This window comes from Apodemus sylvaticus, chromosome 1 (genome assembly GCF_947179515.1).
Source record: "Apodemus sylvaticus chromosome 1, mApoSyl1.1, whole genome shotgun sequence".
In the NCBI taxonomy this organism is placed as follows: domain Eukaryota; kingdom Metazoa; phylum Chordata; class Mammalia; order Rodentia; family Muridae; genus Apodemus; species Apodemus sylvaticus.
The window spans coordinates 119796457-119816036 of NC_067472.1; the positions used below are offsets into that span (position 1 = coordinate 119796457).

A 19580-nucleotide genomic window follows, 5' to 3' on the forward strand; every position below is an offset into this window, starting at 1 on the left:
CTACATATGTAATCAACTTAGTAATAATTTTTTTGGAATCTAATAATACCTCTTAATTCACACTGAAAAATAAGTATCAAATGAATTAATTTTTACACCTAAATCACAACTGTTAGGTACAAGACAATTCAATGAAAAAAAGTGTTATTACATTCTTTGTTCAAATAGACTGATGTAAAGGTCATAAGTTATATCTTTATTGTCCAGATTTCTTTCGACATTTTTAATGGTAGAAGCTCATGTAATATTATACTACTTAGTAATTATTCTGGTGATATTGTCGATATGTTTGGTATACTAAATAAGAAGTTATTTAATTGTTATAGATTTCACATATATTTTCCTAAACTGTTGAAAAGAATTTATTTGTGGTCTCAACAAAATAATGTAGCACTTTGGCAAAATTATGAAAAGAAGCATCCCTGTACTGGAGGTTAAGATACAGAAGACCTCGACAGCAACCATAGCCTTGCCCTTACTGCTGTGGTAGACAGGGAGGAAGGTGATCCAGACACTGCAGAACACCAGCATGCTGAATGTCAGAAACTTGGCTTCATTGAATGTGTCAGGCAGATTCCTGGCCAGGAAAGCTACAGTGAAACTTGCTAGAGCAAGTAAGCCATTGTATCCCAGGACACAATAAAAGGTAATCATTGAACCTTTGTTGCAAACAATGATGATGTGTCCATGTACTATGTGTAGATCAGCATCAACAAATGGAGGAGAAGTTCCCAGCCAAAATCCACAGAAAATCATTTGGATCATGGTGCATATGGGAATGATGTAATTAGGTGCCCCTGAAAGCAGCATCCACCTCAGTCTTCTTCCTGGAACAGTGATCCTAAAAGCTAGTACTACAGTAATTGTTTTGGCTAAGACACTAGAGGCAGCCACAGTGAATACAATGGCAAATGTGGTCTGCTGTAGGATGCAGCGGAACATACTGGGATAACCAATGTAGAGCAAGGAACAGATAAAACAACATATGAGAGAAATGAGTAGGACATAGGTGAGAGTTTCATTATTGGCCTTAACTATTGGAGTGTTGCGGTGTTTCAAGAATACACAGAGACAAATAACTGTAAGAGTAGAGAAGAACACAGCCAAGCTAGCCAGAGTCATTCCCAAGGGCTCTTCATAATCCAGAAACATCACAACTTTTTTGAGGCAGTTAGTTTGATTTATGTTGGCATACTCATCCTCTGGACATTTCAAACATTGGTCCATATCTAGTACATGAATGGAAGAACTGTTAGATTTCATTTTTTCTAGAATAATCACAAGATGCATTAAATTTCTGCTTGTGAAAATCATAATTAAATTAGACTGGGATCTTGTACTAGATGCAAACATAATTATGGCAGCTTTATAAGATGTGATCCTAATTTCCAAAGCTTTTATACTTTATGCAAGCTTTTGTTTATAGTTATCTAATATACTCAAAATGTTTATTATATTTTTCAGAAAGAATATTGCACTGTTGCATAATTCTTATGTTTCTAAAATAATGTCTTAGAATGATCAATGATTGAATCACACAATTTCACTTATAATTATGTATATTATATTAAAGAATAACTTAGAAAGAGATGAGTCATCGAAAAGTGTGGTCCTCCATATGGTATCAAGCAGATATTTGGATATAGAAACTCTACTTCATGTCTCATTAACGAGACCAACATTAGAACCAACATTTTACTAAACCATTATAATCCCTGGCTCTGTTCTCCACACTTGTTCTTCCTCAATCAAATATTTATAATCTTTACCATTCATTATTTAAACTTACCTTTGAAGGAGACATCATTAGAGCATATCATAATTAATAAAATTTTAGAGTTTTGTATTTATGTCCAATGTATATAACAAAAAATTAATTTCTCAGTTTAGGCTAGAAAATTGTTAAAGAAATGTTTTGAAGAGTTTAAGAGTGAGAGGACTAGACCGTTTTATATAAATATGTATTTTCTATGAATGTTGCAAGTAGCACACAATAATATCTCACAATCATGGGCTTTTTAATCCTGAGCTGACTGAAAACAAAAGCAAACACATGATACATTGAGGAATGAGGAATGGAAGGAACATCATGCAAAATTCTATCCTGGAGAATTACAGATAAGGAAGGAATTTGTAGAGTTTGTCAAATTGTTTTCCCCTGTGATGTATATACCAATCTCTCTCTCTCTCTCTCTCTCTCTCTCTCTCTCTCTCTCTCTCTGTGTGTGTGTGTGTGTGTGTGTGTGTGTATGTGTGTGTGTGTGTCTGTGTTTGTGTGTGTGTGTGTATAAGAGCATTTAATAAAAAATGATGTAAATATGAAAAAGTTTAAGTCTGGCTATGTGGTCATTTTTTGCAGGAAAGATAGGGAAAGAAAAAATGTAATCATATTATAATATCCAAAATAAAAGTATCATACAACAGCACTGATAATATCAACAAAGGAAGAGATAACATGGAAAACCATCACCTAAGTTTTCTATGTTAAAATTATTATATTCAGTGGTATTTTTCAATGTGGAATTGTTGTATGGCATAGTATCTGCCAGTTTTACTTATTTATGTAAGATTTTCTATGCTGTAGTCTCATTCCTCTAGTTTTTATTGGATATTAGCCCAGAAGCTTGGAATACCCAAAATTCAATTCACAGAACAAACGAAGTTCAAGAAAAAAGAAGACCAAAATGGATACTTTAGTTCTTCTTAGAAGGGGAAACAAAATACCCATGTGAGAAGATAACAGAGACAAAATTTGGAGCAGAAAGTGAAGGAAAGGCCATCCAGAGATTTCCACACCTTGTGATACACCTCATATATTTCCACCAAACCCTGAAACTCTTATCAATGCCAACAAGCACTTTCTAACAAGAGCCAGATATAGCTGTCTCCTGAGAGGCTCTGTCAAATACAGCAGTGGGTGTTCTCATCCAACCATTGGACAGAGCAAAAAGTCCCCAATGGGAGACCTAGAGAAAAGACCAAAGGTGCTGAAGGAGCTTGCAGCCCCATAGGAGGAAAAACATTGTGAACCAAACAGTAACTCCACACTCCCAGGGTATAAACTGCCAACTAAAGAATAAACATAAAGGAACCCATGGCTCCAGCTTTATATGTAGCAGAGGATGGCCCTGTTAGACATCAAAGGGTGGAGAGGCCCTTGTCCCTGAGAAGGCTTGGATGCCCCAGTATAGGGGAATACCAGGACAGCTAAGTGGGAGTAGGTGGATTGGTGAGCATGGGAAGGGGTATTGGATAGGGTGAACCAAGGAAAGAGATAACATTTGAAATGTAAATAAAGAAAATTACTAATAAAAAGGAAATTATGAAAAAAGAATATATCCAATATAAAATGGAAAAAAGTAAATAATAAATAAATAAATAAAGCTGCCATAGTATAGGAGACTGTATATTTTAAATGACTAGTGACATATAAATACTCTAGGTCCACTTCATCATTGAGACTCTGTGTCATTGTCTTCATGACCTTTGTGCGTTTATAGCAAATATGATATTTAGAAATTGCTATATTTTTGTTTAAAGAATTGCGATGTCAAGAACTTGTAATGGATGCATTGAATTGTACAAGCTTTAAGAGGTTTATGAGAAAGAGCATATTTTGTGGGTTTTAATAGTGGTTGTTCTGCAATTAAAATGTCCACATATGATTTAAGTAGTTTTCTTTAGAAATAAATGATTTGTTATGCCAAAAAAGGAAAGGAAACACCATAGTCTAAATAATAGTAAATGCCTCAAAAGTAATCTTGACCGAATATAGAGTTGGAAGTTTTTGAGATTCATTTCACACTTACACTTGTGAATTACACAATAGTATATTCAGTTTTTTCAATCAAATGAAGCTAATAGATGAAAGTGAAAAGTGATATTATTTTCCATGTATAGAGTCTCTGCATTGGAAGACGTACATTTAATTTCAGTTTGTATTGCCTTCTTGAATTTGCCGGACAATGTTATCTAAATTGGTGGGTAGGCATATTCACATACTCCAATTTTTTAACCCACTTAAAAATACTCAAAGAATTTGTATACTATTCTCATATCTCTTAAATATAGTATTTAACCTTCTGGCTATGGCAATGAGCCCACTAAAGGAGATTTAGTGATATAAATAGGAAAGGAAGTACACAAAATATCACTATTTTTGGAAGATATACTAGTATATTTAATTAACTGCAAAAATTCAACCAGAAAATCTCTTACAGCTGAACAAATTCAACCTGAAGGATGATAAATGCCTCAAAAATAATCTTCACAGAATGTAGAGATGGAGGTTTTTGAGATTCCTATTGCACCACAATAATGTATTCTGTTTTTTCAATAAAATTAAGCTAATACATTAAAGTGAAAATTGATGCTCTTTTGCAAGTACAGAGTTCCTGCATTAAAAGATGTACATTTGGTTTCAGTTTGTATTTTCTTCTTGAATTTGCCAGACAGTATTATATAAATTGGTGAGTAGATATACTCAAATACTCCAATATTTTTACACCCTTAAAAACAATCAAGTAGTTTGTATACTACACATTGACAGAATAAAAAAAAAAACTCAACAAAATCAATAGTCTTCTTTATACAAAAGAGAAACAGTCTGAGAGTAAAGTTAGCGATACAGCACCCTTCTCAATGGCCAAAAATAGTCTAAAACATCTTGGTATAAATCTTTGCACAAAGTGAGCTATCTCTACAACTAGAAATTCAGATCTCTGAAAAAAAATTGAGGAAGAAATCTGAAGATCGAAAGATCACATATGCTCACCCATTAGTAGTATTAACATTGTAAAATGGCTACCTTACCAAATGCTATCTATGGATTTAAGACAATCACAATCAAAATTCCAAACAATTCTTCACAGACGTGAAAAGAGAAATTTTTAGCTTCATATGGAAATAAAAAGAAAACAGGACAGCCAAAATAATTCTTAATAAAGGAACATACAGTGGAAATCACCTTTCCTGAACTCAGGCTGCACTACTAAGAAGTAGTGATAAAAACTGGGTGGAATTGGTACACAGAGAGGCTGGTTAATCAATGGAATAAAATCAAAGATCCAGAAACAAACCCCAAAACTTCTAGATTCATGATCTTCAACAAAGAAACAAACAAACAAAAAAATACAGTGGAAAATACAAAACAAGAAGCACCTTCAATAAATGGTGCTGATCTAATTGTTTTTCTCTATATAGGAAAATGGAAATAGATCCATATTTTTCACCTTACTCAAAGGTCAAGTCAAAGTGAGTCAAATACCTCAAGTAATAGCAGATACATTTAATCTAATAGAAAAGAAAGTTGGAAATAATCTTGAACTCATTTGCACAGGGAGAAGTTTCCTGAACAGAACACCAATGGCTCAGGCTCTAAGATCAAGAGTTGATAAATGGCACATCTTGAAACTAAGAGCTTGTGTAAATGAAAAGACACCGTCAATATGAAAAATTTACAACATACTGATTGGAAGAAAAATCACTAATCCTATTTCTTACATAGAGCTAATATCCAACATGTATAAAGAACATAAGAAGCTAACCTACAAAGAACTAAATAACCCAATTAGAAAATGGGGTACAGAGGTGAACAAAGATTTCACAAAAGAAAAATCTTGAATTTCCTAGAAGTAGTTAAAGAAAAGTTCAAAATACTTACTCATCAGGGAAATGGAAATCAAAATGATCCTGATATTCTACCTCATACCAATCAGAATGGCTAAAATCAACAGCCCAAATGGCAGAGCATGCTGTCAAGAATGTGGAGAAAGAGGAACATTCTTCCATTGCTGGTGGGATTGTAAACTGGTAGAACCCTACAATCAACCTGTTGGTTCCTCATAAAATTGGAAATAATTCTACCTGAATCCTAGTGTCAGTGTTATGGAGCACCATAGCGTGGCACTATTATCAATTCTATAATTAGTATATTGATTGGAGCCTGGCATGGATGTCTTCTGAGGGATCTATTAGCAACTGACTGAGTAAGGCAGACACTTACACCCAAATATTTGACTGAATTTGGGGACTCCTATGTTTGAATTAGAAGAAAGAAGAAGTTGAATCAGAGATTGACCCCATAGGAAGACCAGCAGGCTAAGCTAATTCAGATTCTAGGGAGCTGCTAGATATTAAGCCAACAAACACCAGAATACAGTGGCTGTTCTGAGGCCACGGTTTGGAGTGTACCATTATAAAATAGAATGGGAGGAGGATTTGCAGCAGGGGTAATAACAACATATTCAAGTAATATAAAATTGTTGCATGTTTAATCTTTTTTTAAACCAGGGCATCAATTTAGAGATTTTAAAAAGTATTTATCTTTTTTTTTATTCGATATAATTTATTTACATTTCAAATGATTTCCCCTTTTCTAGCCCCCCCCCCCCACTCCCCGAAAGTCCCGCAAGCCCCCTTCTCTTCCCCTGTCCTCCCACCCACCCCTTCCCACTTCCCCGTTCTGGTTTTGCTGAATACTGTTTCACTGAGTCTTTCCAGAACCAGGGGCCACTCCTCCTTTCTTCTTGTACCTCATTTGATGTGTGGATTATGTTTTGGGTATTCCAGTTTTCTAGGTTAATATCCACTTATTAGTGAGTGCATACCATGATTCACCTTTTGAGTCTGGGTTACCTCACTTAGTATGATATTCTCTAGCTCCATCCATTTGCCTAAGAATTTCATGAATTCATTGTTTCTAATGGCTGAATAGTATTCCATTGTGTAGATATACCGCATTTTTTGCATCCACTCTTCTGTTGAGGGATACCTGGGTTCTTTCCAGCATCTGGCAATTACAAATAGGGCTGCTACGAACATAGTAGAACATGTATCCTTATTACATGGTGGGGAGTCTTCTGGGTATATGCCCAGGAGTGGTATATTACAAAGTTTCTGTAAGGCAAAGGACACCATCAAGAGGACAAATCGGCAACCAACAAATTGGGAAAAGATCTTCACCAATCCTACATCAGATAGAGGGCTAATATCCAATATATATAAAGAACTCAAGAAGTTAGACTCCAGAAAACCAAACAACCCTATTAAAAATGGGGTACAGAGTTAAACAAAGAATTCTCACCTGAAGAACTTCGGATGGCAGAGAAGCATCTTAAAAAATGCTCAACCTCATTAGTCATTAGGGAAATGCAAATCAAAACAACCCTAAGATTTCATCTTACACCAGTCAGAATGGCTAAGATTAAAAATTCAGGAGACAGCAGGTGTTGGAGAGGGTGTGGAGAAAGAGGAACACTCCTCCACTGCTGGTGGGGTTGCAAATTGGTACAACCACTCTGGAAATCAGTCTGGCGGTTCCTCAGAAAACTGGGCACCTCACTTCCAGTATTTATCTTTTTTATTAGATATTTTCTTATTTACATTCCAAATGTAAACACCTATAAGTCATGCACCATCCCTGTTCACTTATCCACAAACTCCATATTCCCTGGCCTGGCATTCCATTACAGTCGGGCAGTGAGTCTTCATGGATACAAGGGCCCTCTCCACTCATTGATGTCTGACCAAGCCATCCTCTGCTATTCATGTGGCTGGAGCTACTCTTTGGTTTGATGCATTGTTATCCCCTTGTACAAAGCTCAAGTCCAAGTGGATCAAGGGTCTCCGTATAAAACCAGATACACTGAAACTAATAGAAAAGACACTGGGGAAGAGCCTTGAGCACATCGGCACAGGAGAAAATTTCCTAAACAGAACATCAATAGCTTCTGCTCTAAGATTAAGAATAGACAAATGGGACCTCATAAAGTTGCAAAGCTTCTGTAAGGCAAAGGACACTGTATTTTCAATCTATAAGATTGACAAACCCTGCTCTTCCATAGGCCACACCTTCCAGAAGAACAGGTAGATTCTCTGTAGACTGTCCCTACTCTTTCTAATACCTCCATCACAATTCTCAAGGCCTCCCCCAGTCTTGCCACAGAATGTCAAGGGCTGCTTCTATTGTAAAACATATTTAAATACCAGCTGGATATTTCTACTCCATCTTTTACTGTTGACTTCCAGGGGAAAAAAAAACCACACAGCCTTTATAATTTTAATTTGCCTTAATCATCACATGGCCTGGGCAGCTATCTACCCACTGTGGTGTTACTATCTAATTTCCTGTCTAAAATCCAGAATTATTACCTACTACTTAATATGTTTCATCTGGGCTGCTCAATAGAAAATGAGGGATTTCAAAAATAATTAAGTCATACTCCAAAAGCCTGTACTACAGAGAACTGGAAAATCTATATGAAATTGATGATTTTCTATATAGATATCACCTACTAAAGTTTATTGAAATCAGTATACTATTTAAATAGTCTTATAACCCCTAAAGTAGTATAAGGAGTCACTTAATCTTTCTCAACAAAGCCTGTGTCCCGATGGTTTTACTAGAGAATTATATAAGACATTTACTTAAATAACAATACTCAAGGAAATAGCAATATTCCTCAGTGTATTCCATAAAATTGAAACTGCCAAATTACTTTTATGAGGTCATAGTAACCTGGAAAAATAATCTACATAAAAACTGAACACATAAAGAGAATTTCAGGCCAATTTTCTTTAAAATCACTGATGTGAAAATTCTGGAAAGACTCAGTGTAGCAGTATAGGGCAAAAACCAGAAGAGGGAAGTGGGAAGGGGTAGATGGGAGAACAGGGGGAGGAAAGGGGGCTTATGTGACTTTTGGGGAGTGGGGGGACTGAAAAGGGGAAATCATTTGAAATGTAAATAAAAAATATATCGAATTAAAAAAAGAAAACTCTTTCAATTCATCTGGAATAACAAAAAATCCAGGATAGCTAACATTATTCTCGGAAACAAAAGAAATTCTGGGGGAATCAGTATCCCTGACCTCAAGCAATACTACAGAGCAATAGTGTTAAAAACTGCATGGTAATGGTACAGTGACAGGCAGGCAGATCAATGGAACAGGATTGAAGATCCAGAAATGAACCCACACACCTATGGCCACTTGATCCTCGACAAAGGGGCTGAAAACATCCAAGGGAAAAAAGATAGCCTTTTCAACAAATGGTGCTGGTTCAACTGGAGGGCAGCATGCAGAAGAATGCGAATTGATCCATCCTTGTCTCCTTGTATTAAGCTCAAATCCAAATGGATCAAGGACCTCCACATAAAGCCAGACACTCTGAAGCTAATAGAAAAGAAACTGGGGAAGACCCTTGAGGACATCGGTACAGGGAGAAAGTTTCTGAACAGAACACCAATAGCATGTGATCTAAGAGCAAGAATTGACAAATAGCACCTTATAAAATTACAAAGTTTCTATAAGGCAAAGGACACCATCAAGAGGACAAATCGGCAACCAACAAATTGGGAAAAGATCTTCACCAATCCTACATCAGATAGAGGGCTAATATCCAATATATATAAAGAACTCAAGAAGTTAGACTCCAGAAAACCAAACAACCCTATTAAAAAATGGGGTACAGAGTTAAACAAAGAATTCTCACCTGAAGAACTTCGGATGGCAGAGAAACATCTTAAAAAATGCTCAACTTCATTAGTCATTAGGGAAATGCAAATCAAAACAACCCTGAGATTTCACCTTACAACAGTCAGAATGACTATGATTAAAAATTCAGGAGACAGCAGGTGTTGGAGAGGATGTGGAGAAAGAGGAACACTCCTCCACTGGTGGTGGGGTTGTAAATTGATACAACCACTCTGGAAATCAGTCTGGCGGTTCCTTAGAAAACTGGGCACCTCACTTCCAGAAGATCCTGCTATACCACTCCTGGGCATATACCCAAAAGATTCCCCAGCATGTAATAAGGATGCATGTTCCACTATGTTCATAGCAGCCCTATTTATAATTGCCGGAAGTTGGAAAGAACCCAGGTATCCCTCAACAGAAGAGTGGATGCAAAAAATGTGGTATATATACACAATGGAGTACTATTTAGCCATTAGAAACAATGAATTCATGAAATTCTTAGGCAAATGGATGGAGCTGGAGAACATCATACTAAGTGAGGTAACCCAGACTCAAAAGATGAATCATGGTATGCACTCACTAATAAGTGGATATAAAGCTAGAAAAGTGGAATACCCAAAACATAATCCACACATCAAATGAGGTACATGAAGAACGGAGGAGTGGCCCCTTGTTCTGGAGAGACTCAGTGAAGCAGTATAGAGCAAAATCAGAACAGGGAAGTGGGAAGGTTTGGGTGGGAAAACAGGCGGAGGGAAGGGGACTGATTGGACTTTCGGGGAGTGGGGGTCCAGAGAAGGGGAAATCATTTGAAATGTAAACAAATATATCAATAAATTAAAAAAACAAGAAAACTCTCAAAATCACAAGCTGTTGAGAGTTTTGGTTTTTGAGAATGCAAATAAAGCAATTTCACTAAAATCTATGGCAAAGCAATGGTTCTGAATCTTTCTGTGTCACTTCAACTTAGTATTTGAATTAGCTAGAATTTCTAGCTAGAGCAATATGATGAAAGGAGAGGAAGGTGATACAAATTAGAAGGGAATAAGTCAAAGTATATCTATTCTCTAATGATGATAGTATACATAAGTGACTCAAAAAAAATCCAACAGAGACGTGCAAAAAACCATATTCAGCAAAATGCATTGATAGAAAATTACCTCAAAAATAGTCAAATTAAAACAAAACAAAAACAAAAACATAGGTGCTGAGATTGGCATTATGGCAACAATATCATTTATGATACACACAAAAATATAAAATAAAACAGTAACCAAGCAAGAGAAAGAATTACCTAACAAGAACATAAATTCTCTGAAGAAAAAACATTAAGGAAAATATCAGAAGATGAGAACATCTCTGATGCTCATGTATTAGTATGACTAAGAGTAAAATCGGCCATATTGACAGCAACAATCTATAAATTCAATGAAATTATGCAATTCCCATTAAATATTAACCCAATACTTTATCAAGATCTTGAAAACCAATTATTAACTTCACACAGAAAAGAAAAAAAGAAAAAAGAAAAAAAGGGAGGAGATGAAGAAAAAATAACAAATCTTGATAGTTTCAAAAACTCTAAACAAGAAAGAACTGGAAGAATGTGTATCCCTAAAGCTATTTACATGGTAATAATAATTTAAAAATTCATGATATTTGTATAGAAGAAGACAGATTAATCATAGGTTTGAAATGAAGACCAACATAGAAAACCAAAACCTTATGGACAATTGATTTTTGAGAAAGAATACATAACTTTACAATGCAAACATGAAAGTGTCTTTTAAAAAAGGTATTGCTCAAACTGGATGTTTGTCACCCTGAACAAAACACAAGTGAAAATGGATCAAGGACCTCAAAACAAAACTGTATATACTAAATCTGATGCAAGAGAAGGTCGGAAATAGCCTTAATCTTGTTGAAACAGAAAACATTTTTTTTTTTTCTGAACAAAACATCAATGGCCCAGGTTCAAAGATCAAAGGCTTCTGTAAGGCAGAGGAACAAGTCAATAGGACAGGCTATAGATTGTAAGACTGTCTTCCCCAATCCTACATATGACATAGAGATGGTATCAACAATATACAAAGAACTCAGGAAGTTAGACATCAGCAAACAAATAACCCAATTAGAATATGGGGTACAGAGCTAAACAGATAATTCTTTATTTTAACCACATTTTTAAAATTTATTTTCTAAATTCTTTGTTTACATTCCAAATGCTTTCCCCTTTCTCGGTTTCCCCCTCCCCATATGTCCCATAAGCCCTCTCTCTCCACCCATTCTCCAATCACCTCTCTCCTTTTTCTCTGTCCTGGTACTCCCCTAAAATGCTGCATCAAGCCTTTCCAGGTTCAGGGTCCTCTCCTTACTTCATCATGGGAGTCATTTGATATGTTAATAGTGTCTTGTGTATTCAGAGCTTCTGGGCTAATTAATATCCACTTATCGGAGATTGCATTCCATGTGTATTCTCTTGTGATTGGGTTACCTCACTTAGGATATTTTCCAGTTCCAACCATTTGCCTAAAAATTCCATGAATTCATTGTTTTTTAAGTATTCAATTGAGAACTTTTCAATTGTGTAAATGCTGAGTAGAATTCCATTGTGTAAATATACCACATTTTCTGTATCCATTCCTCCACTTAGGGACATCTGGGTTCTTTCCAGCTACTGAATATTATAAATAAGAATGCTATGAACATCGTGGAGCATGTGTCCTTATTGCATGCTGGGGAATCCTCTGGGCATATGCCCAGGAGAGTTATAGCAGATTTCTCCGGAAGTGTCAATTCCAGTTTTCTGAGGAAAGCCAGACTGATTTTCATATTGGCTGTACCATTTTGCAATCCCACCAGCAGTGGAGGAGTGTTCCTCTTTCTCCAGATCCTTGCCAACACCTACTGTCTCCTGAGTTTTTAACCTTAGCCATACTGACTGGTGTGAGGTAAAATCTCAGGGTTGTTTTGATTTGCATTTCCCTAATGACTAATGATGTTGAACATTTCTTAAGGTGCTTCTTGGCCATCTGAAATTCTTCAGGAAAAAATTCTTTGTTTAGATCTGTACCCCAGTTTTAATAGTTTTTTTTTTTTTTTTTTTTTTTTTTTTTTTTTTTTTTTGGTTCCCTGGGGTCTAACTTCTTGACTTTTTGTATATTTCATATATAAACCCACTATCGGATATAGAATTGGTGAAGATTTTTTTCCCAATTTGTTGATTGCCATTTTGTCCTTTTGACAGTGTCCTTTGCCTTACAGAAACTTTGTAATTTTATGAGGTCCCATTTGTCAATTCTTGATCTTAGAGCATAAGCTATTGGTGTTCTGTTCAGGAACTTTTCCCCTGTGCCCATGTCCTCAAGGGTTTTCCCTAGTTTTTTTTTTTTTTTTAATATTTTCAGTGTGTATGGTTTTATGTGGAGGTCCTTGATCCACTTGGAGTTGAGCTTAGTACAACGAGATAAGAGTGGATCAATTCACATTCATCTGCATGCTGTCCTCCAGTTGAACCAGCACCATTTGTTGAAAAGTCAATCTTTTTTTCTATTGAATGTTTTCTCCTCCTTTATTGAAGATCAAGTGATCACAGGTGTGTGGATTCATTTCTGTGTCTTCAATTCTATTCCACTGGTCCACTTGCCTGTCACTGTGCCAATACCATGCAGTTTTTAACAGTATTGCTCTGTAGTGTTGCTTTAGGTCTGGGATACTGATTCCCCCAGAATTTATTTTACTAATGAGAATAGTTTTAGCTATCTTGGTTTTTTTGTTATTTCAGATGAATTTGAGAATTGTTTTTTCTAACTCTATGAAGAACTGAGTTGGGATTTTGATGGGGATTGCGTTGAATCTGTATATTGCTTTTGGCAAGATGGCCATTTTAGCTATACTAATCCTGCCAATCCAAGAGCATGGAAGATTTTTTCTATTTTCTGAGATCTTCTTTGATTTCCTTATTTAGAGACCTGAAGTTCTTCTTATACAGATCTTTTATTTATTTGGTTAGAGTCATACCAAGATACTTTATGTTGTTTGTGGCTATTGTGAAGGGTGCCATTTCCCTAATTTCTTTCTCAGCCTTCTTATCCTTTGAGTATTGGAAGGCAACTGATTTGCTTGAGTTGATTTTATAACCAGCCACTTTTCTGAAAGTTGTTTATCAGCTGTAGTAGTTCTCAGGTGGAGATTTTTGGGTCACTTAGGTATACTACCATACCATCTGCACATAGTGATAATTTGACTTCTTCCTTTCCAATTTGTATCCCTTTGACCTCCTTATGTTGTCTAATTGCTCTAGCAAGAACTTCAAGTATATAATGAAAAGATATAGAGAGGGCAGCCTTGTCTAGTCCCTGATTTTAGTGGGACTTCTTCAAGTTTATCTCCATTTAGTTTGATGTTGGCTACTGGTTTGCTCTATATTGCTTTAACTAGGTTTAGGTATGGGCCTTGAATTCCTGTTCTTCCCAAGACTTTTATCATGAAAGGATGCTGATTTTTGTCAAATGCTTTTTCAGCATCTAATGAAATGATCATGTGGCTTTTTTCTTTGATTTTGTTTATGTAGTGGATTGAATTGATGGATTTCCTTATATTGAACCATCCCTGCATCCTTGGGATGAAGCCTATTTCATCATGGTGGATATTCATTCTGATGTGTACTTAGATTCCTTTGGCAAGAACTTTATTTAGTATTTTTGCATCGATATTCATAAGGGAAATTGGCCTGAAGTTCTATTTCTTTGTTGGATCTTTGTGTGGTTTTGCTAGCAGTGTATTTGTGGTTTTGTAGAATGAGTTGGGTAGTGTTCCCTTTGTTTCTATGTTATGGAAGAGTTTGAAGAGTATTTATTGGTGTTAGGTCTTCTTTGAAAGTGTGATAAAATTCTGCACTGAAGCCATCTAGTCCCACGCTTTTTTGGTTGGGAGACTTTCTATGACCCCTTTTATTTCTTAAGGTGTTATGGGCCTGTTTAGATGATCTATTTGATCCTGATTTAATTTTGGTGTTTAATATATGTCTAGGAAACTGTCCATTTCCTCCAGACTTTCCAGATGTGTTGAGTATAGGCTTTTGTAGTAAGATCAGATGATTTTTTGAATTTCCTCAGTTTCTGTTGTTACATCACCCTTTTCATTTCTATCTTTGTTAGTCTGGATACAGTCTCTGTGCCCTTTGGTGTGTGCCTAAGGGTTGATCTATGTTGTTGATTTTTTTCAAAGAACCAGCTCCTGGTTTTGTTGATTCTTTGTATGGTTTTATTTGTTTCTACTTGACTGATTTCAGCCCTGAGTTTGATGATTTTGTGTCTTATACTCTTCCTGGGTGAATTAGCTTGTCTTTGTTCCAGGGCTTTCATGTGTGTCATTAAGCTGCTAGTGTATGCTCTCTTCATTTTCTTTTTGGAGGCACTCAGGGCTATGAGTTTTCCTCTTAGCACTATTTTCATTGTGTCCCATTGATTTGGGTATGTTGTTTCTTCATTTTCATTAAATTCTAAAAAGTCTTTGATTTCATTCTTTATTTCTCCTTGAGCAAGATATCATTGAGTAGAGTGTTGTTCTGTTTCCATATGTATGTGGACCTTCTGTTGTTTTTGTTGCTATTGAAGACCACTTTTACTCCATAATGAACTGACAGGAGGCATGTGATAAGTTCAATCTTCTTATATTTGTTGCAGTCTGTCTTGTGACCAATTATATGATCGATTTTAGAGAAGGTACCATGAGGTGCTGAGCATAAGGTATATTCTTTTCCTATAGGATGAAATGTTCCAGATATATCTGTTTAATCTAATTGGTCCAAAGCTTCAATTAGTTTCACTGTGTGTCTGTTTAGTTTCTTTTTCCTGATCAGTTCATTGAGCAAAGTGCAGTGTTGAAGTAACCCATAAATATTGTGTTAGGTGCAATGTGTGCTTTGAGCTTTAGTAAAGTTTCTCTTATGAATGAGAGTGCCCTTACATTTGGAGCATGGATGTTCAGGACTGAGAATTTTTCTTGGTGAATTTTTCCTTTGACCAGCAAGAAGTGTCCCTCTGTGTCACTTTTGATGATTTTATGTTGAAAGTCAATTTTATTTGATATTAGAGTAGCTACTTGGGCTTGTTTTCTGAGATGATTTGCTTGTAAAATTGTCTTCCATCCTTTTACTCTAAGGTAGTTTTTGTCTTTGACACTGAGGTGTATTTCCTGTATTCAGCAAAAAGTAGGATCCTGTTTAAGTATCCAGTCTGTTAGTCTATGACCTTTTATTGGGGAGTTGAGTCCATTGATGTTAGATATTAATGAATAGTGATTATTACTTCATGTCTATTTTGATGTTATTTTTTTATATTTGATTGGTTATTTTCTTTGGTTTTGATGAAAGAAGGCTACTATCTTGCTTTTTCCAGGGTGAAGTTTCTCTCCTTGTATTGGTGTTTTCCTCCTATTATGCTCTGTAGGACTGGGTTTGTGGAAAGTTATTGGGTAAACTTGGTTTTGTCATGGAATATCTTGGTTTCTCCATCTATGGTGATTGAGAGTTTTGCTGGGTATAGTAGTTTTGGCTGGCATTTGTGTTCTCTTAGAGTCTGCATGAGATCTGCCCAGGATCTTCTAGCTTTCATAGTCTCTGGTGAGAAGTCTGGTGTGATTCTGATAGGTCTTCCTTTATATGTTACTTGGCCTCTTTCTCTTACTGCCTTTAATATTCTTTCTTTGTTTAGTAAATTTGGGGTTTTGAGTATTATGTGACGGGAGGTATTTCTGTTCTGGTCCAGTCTGTTTGGAGTTCTGTAGGCTTCTTGTATATTTATGGGCATCTCTCTCTTTAGGTTAGGGAAGTTTTCTTCCATAATTATTTTGAAGATATTTGCTGGCCCTTTAAGTTGTAAATCTTCACTCTCATCTATGCTTATAATCCTTAGGTTTGGCCTTCTCATCGTGTCCTGAATTTTCTGGATGTTTGGTGTTACAAGCTTTTTGCATTTTGCATTATCTTTGACTGTTGAGTCTACGGTTTCTATGGTGTCTTCGGCATCTGAGATTCTTTCTTCTATTTCTTGTATTCTGTTGTTGATATTTGTATCTATGTCCCCTGATTTCTTACCAAGGTTTTCTATCTCAAAGTTGTCTCCCTTTGTGATGATTTCTTAGTTGTTTCTACTTCTGTTTTTAGATCGTGCATGGTTTTTCTTAGTTCCTTCACTTGCTTGTTTGTTTTTTCCTATAATTTTCTAAGAGATTTTTATGTTTCCTCTTTCATGACCTCTGCCTCTTGACTTAAGTTCTCCTGTATTTCTTTAAGTGATTTTTGCATTTCCTCCTTATTGGCTTCTATCTTTTGACTCAGTATTCTCCTGAATTTCTTTAAATTATTTTTGTGTTTCCCTTGTAAGGGCTTCTAACTTTTGATCCATTTTGTCCAGTACTTCTTTAAGAGATTTATTTATGTCCTTCTTGTGTTCCTCTACCAGCATCATGACAAGTGATTTTAAATCCAAATCTTGTTTTTCTGGTGTGTTGGGGGTATCCTGGACTTGCTATTGTTGGAGAACTGGGTTCAGGTCCTGCCATATTGTCTTGATTTCTGTTGGTAAGGTTCCTACACTTGCCTTTTGCCATCTGGTTATCTCTGGTGATAATTTGTCCTGTTGTCACTAGCTGGTGCTTGAACCACTGTGAGTCCGTAAGGCTATTTCTGCACCACTGGATGACTGGATTTCCCCTGGCATAGATTGCTGATGTGCTGTCCTTCTCTTGGGTGCTGTTGGAGCCCTGGTGTGTCTGTATACGTGGGTTGTCTCTGTGGATGGAACCTGGTTCTGCCTGTCTGCTCTGTCAGGGAGCAAAGATGGCAGTGGAGATCCTGCAGGGCACAGGACCCATGCCTGGCTGGCACACAGATGATCTGCTGCTCTGTCCAGGTCCTGGGTTTGGTGGCAGCCAGCAGCTCAGTGGTCTGCATCCCATGAGGTCTTAGATTCTGGATATCTCAGTATCTGGAGTCGCCTGTCCTATCTGACCAGGGGCAAAGATGGCAGATTCCAACATCTCCGCCAGGCACAGTACCCATGCCTGGCTGGCACACAGAAGAACTGCCGCTATGCCCAAGTAGTAGGTGCAGGCAGCAGCCCGAAGCTCGGCGGTCTATGTCTCCAGAGGTCTTAGACTCGGGATATTTCAGTACCTGGGGTCGCCTGTCCCATCCTTCTTGACAGAAAGGAGATGGAGGCTCCAGACTTCCCCGCTGGGCCTAAACAGATAATTTTAAACAGAGGAAATCTCGAATAGTGGAGAAACAATTAATTTCATGAATAAATGAGTTTATATTAAAAAAAAAAGCTTAACATACTTAGCAGGGAAATGCAAATGAAAATGACCAAGAAATTGCATCTTAAATATATGTATGTATGTGTGTGTGTATATATATATATATATATATATATATATATATATATATATATATATACATTACTATGATAAAAAATTTATGTTATACCACATTCTAGTAATGATGTTGTCACAGGAGAACACTCTCCATTGCTCCCCCTGCAAGAATTTAGAAACTGAGCCATGACATCAACTAAAGAGCATATATGAGGTGGGCCAAGACCCACTTCAAATATCTAGTAGACATGCTAAATCCATATATGCCTTGTGTGGTATCAGTGGGTGAGAATGAGCCTATCCCTGCAGAAACATTTTGTGTCAGGTTGAAGGGATGCCATTTCTCAAAGATGAAGGGTGTGGGAGTAGGCTTAGGGATTCATTGACATGGGGACCAGGGAGGGTGCCACATCAGGATCAAATAAGTATACAAATTAATAAATTATTCGATTAAATAAAAGCAGTCACATCCATTATTTTCCTATCTATTTCTTAAAGTACTTACTTGGTGGTTTAGCTAGAGCAATAGAAAAATGCAACATATAGAAAATAAAGTCAAAGTATCATATACATATTATATGATTTTAACAAATGTAACCCTAAATATTCCAGTAGAGAACTCTTGCAGATGATATAAATTGTCACCAAAATGGTTGGATACAACAATAACACACACACACACACACACACACACACACATTCTCTCTCTCTCTCACACACACACACACACATACACACACTCACACACACACACACACTCACACACACACACACACATACACACACAATTAGTAGCTTCCCTATTCACAAAACAAACTGACTGAAGAAGAAATTACAGAAAAAAATAACACTTCATATTACATTAAAATAATATAATACATATTAATGAAACTGAATAAAGTCACTAAAGTCTTAAAAGAAAACCATAAACTTCAAAACTTTGAAGGAATTTATTTAAGAGCTATCAGAAGGTAGAAAGAACTCCAATTGTCTTATATTGCTTGAATATAATCATCCTTCCAACTTCAACATATGGATTCAAACAATCCCATCAAAATGTGATCCTAAATTTTTATAGACCTTGAAGAAACACTTTCTAACATCATGTAATACCCGAGATTTCCTGAACAATAATAGAACTTCTGGGCAAATGAACATTTTGGTTTGTGCTATAGAATTATAGTGCTAAATGTTGCAAGATTTTGGCATAAAACTTGCTCATTGATCAAAAATTGTATTTAGGATGAGAAGTAAATTCACATACCTATGAACACTTGATATTGCATAAATAATCCAGAAGTACATACTGGTAGAAAAAAAGCCTTCTTTTAAAAATGGTGTGGGTAAAACAGGATGTCTGAATGTAGAATATATATATATATATATATATCCAAACTTATCCATACTCAATTCTCCTGTCTAATTGGATCAAAGAACTTAACATACAACGAGGCACATTGTACCCAAGAGTAAGAGAATTGTCACAAGACTATATTGACACAAGACAGGACTTTCTGACCATAATACTAACAGGCCAGGCACTAACACCATCAATTCATAGTGAGTCATTATAGAACTGATCATCAATGTCGTCTTTAAAGCAAAGGACACCAAAATATTAGAGAATACCATAGTCTAAGGATTGGCACACTGTTTATCCCCCTTTACACACAAATGAGTCTAATATTTCAAAAATACAATGACCTCAAGTAACTAGATAACTGG

The 19580-nt window shown here is 36.2% G+C and overlaps 1 protein-coding gene across 1 annotated transcript in view; it reads right to left on the bottom strand.

Moving 5' to 3' along the window:
• Positions 1-309: 309 nt before the first annotated feature.
• Positions 310-19580, bottom strand: part of LOC127685703 (vomeronasal type-2 receptor 116-like) — a 28487-nt gene continuing 9216 nt past the window's right edge. Inside the window, exon 6 of the mRNA XM_052183195.1 lies at positions 310-1229. Coding sequence (XP_052039155.1) covers positions 310-1229 — 920 coding nt within the window. The remainder of the gene's footprint in view (positions 1230-19580) is intronic.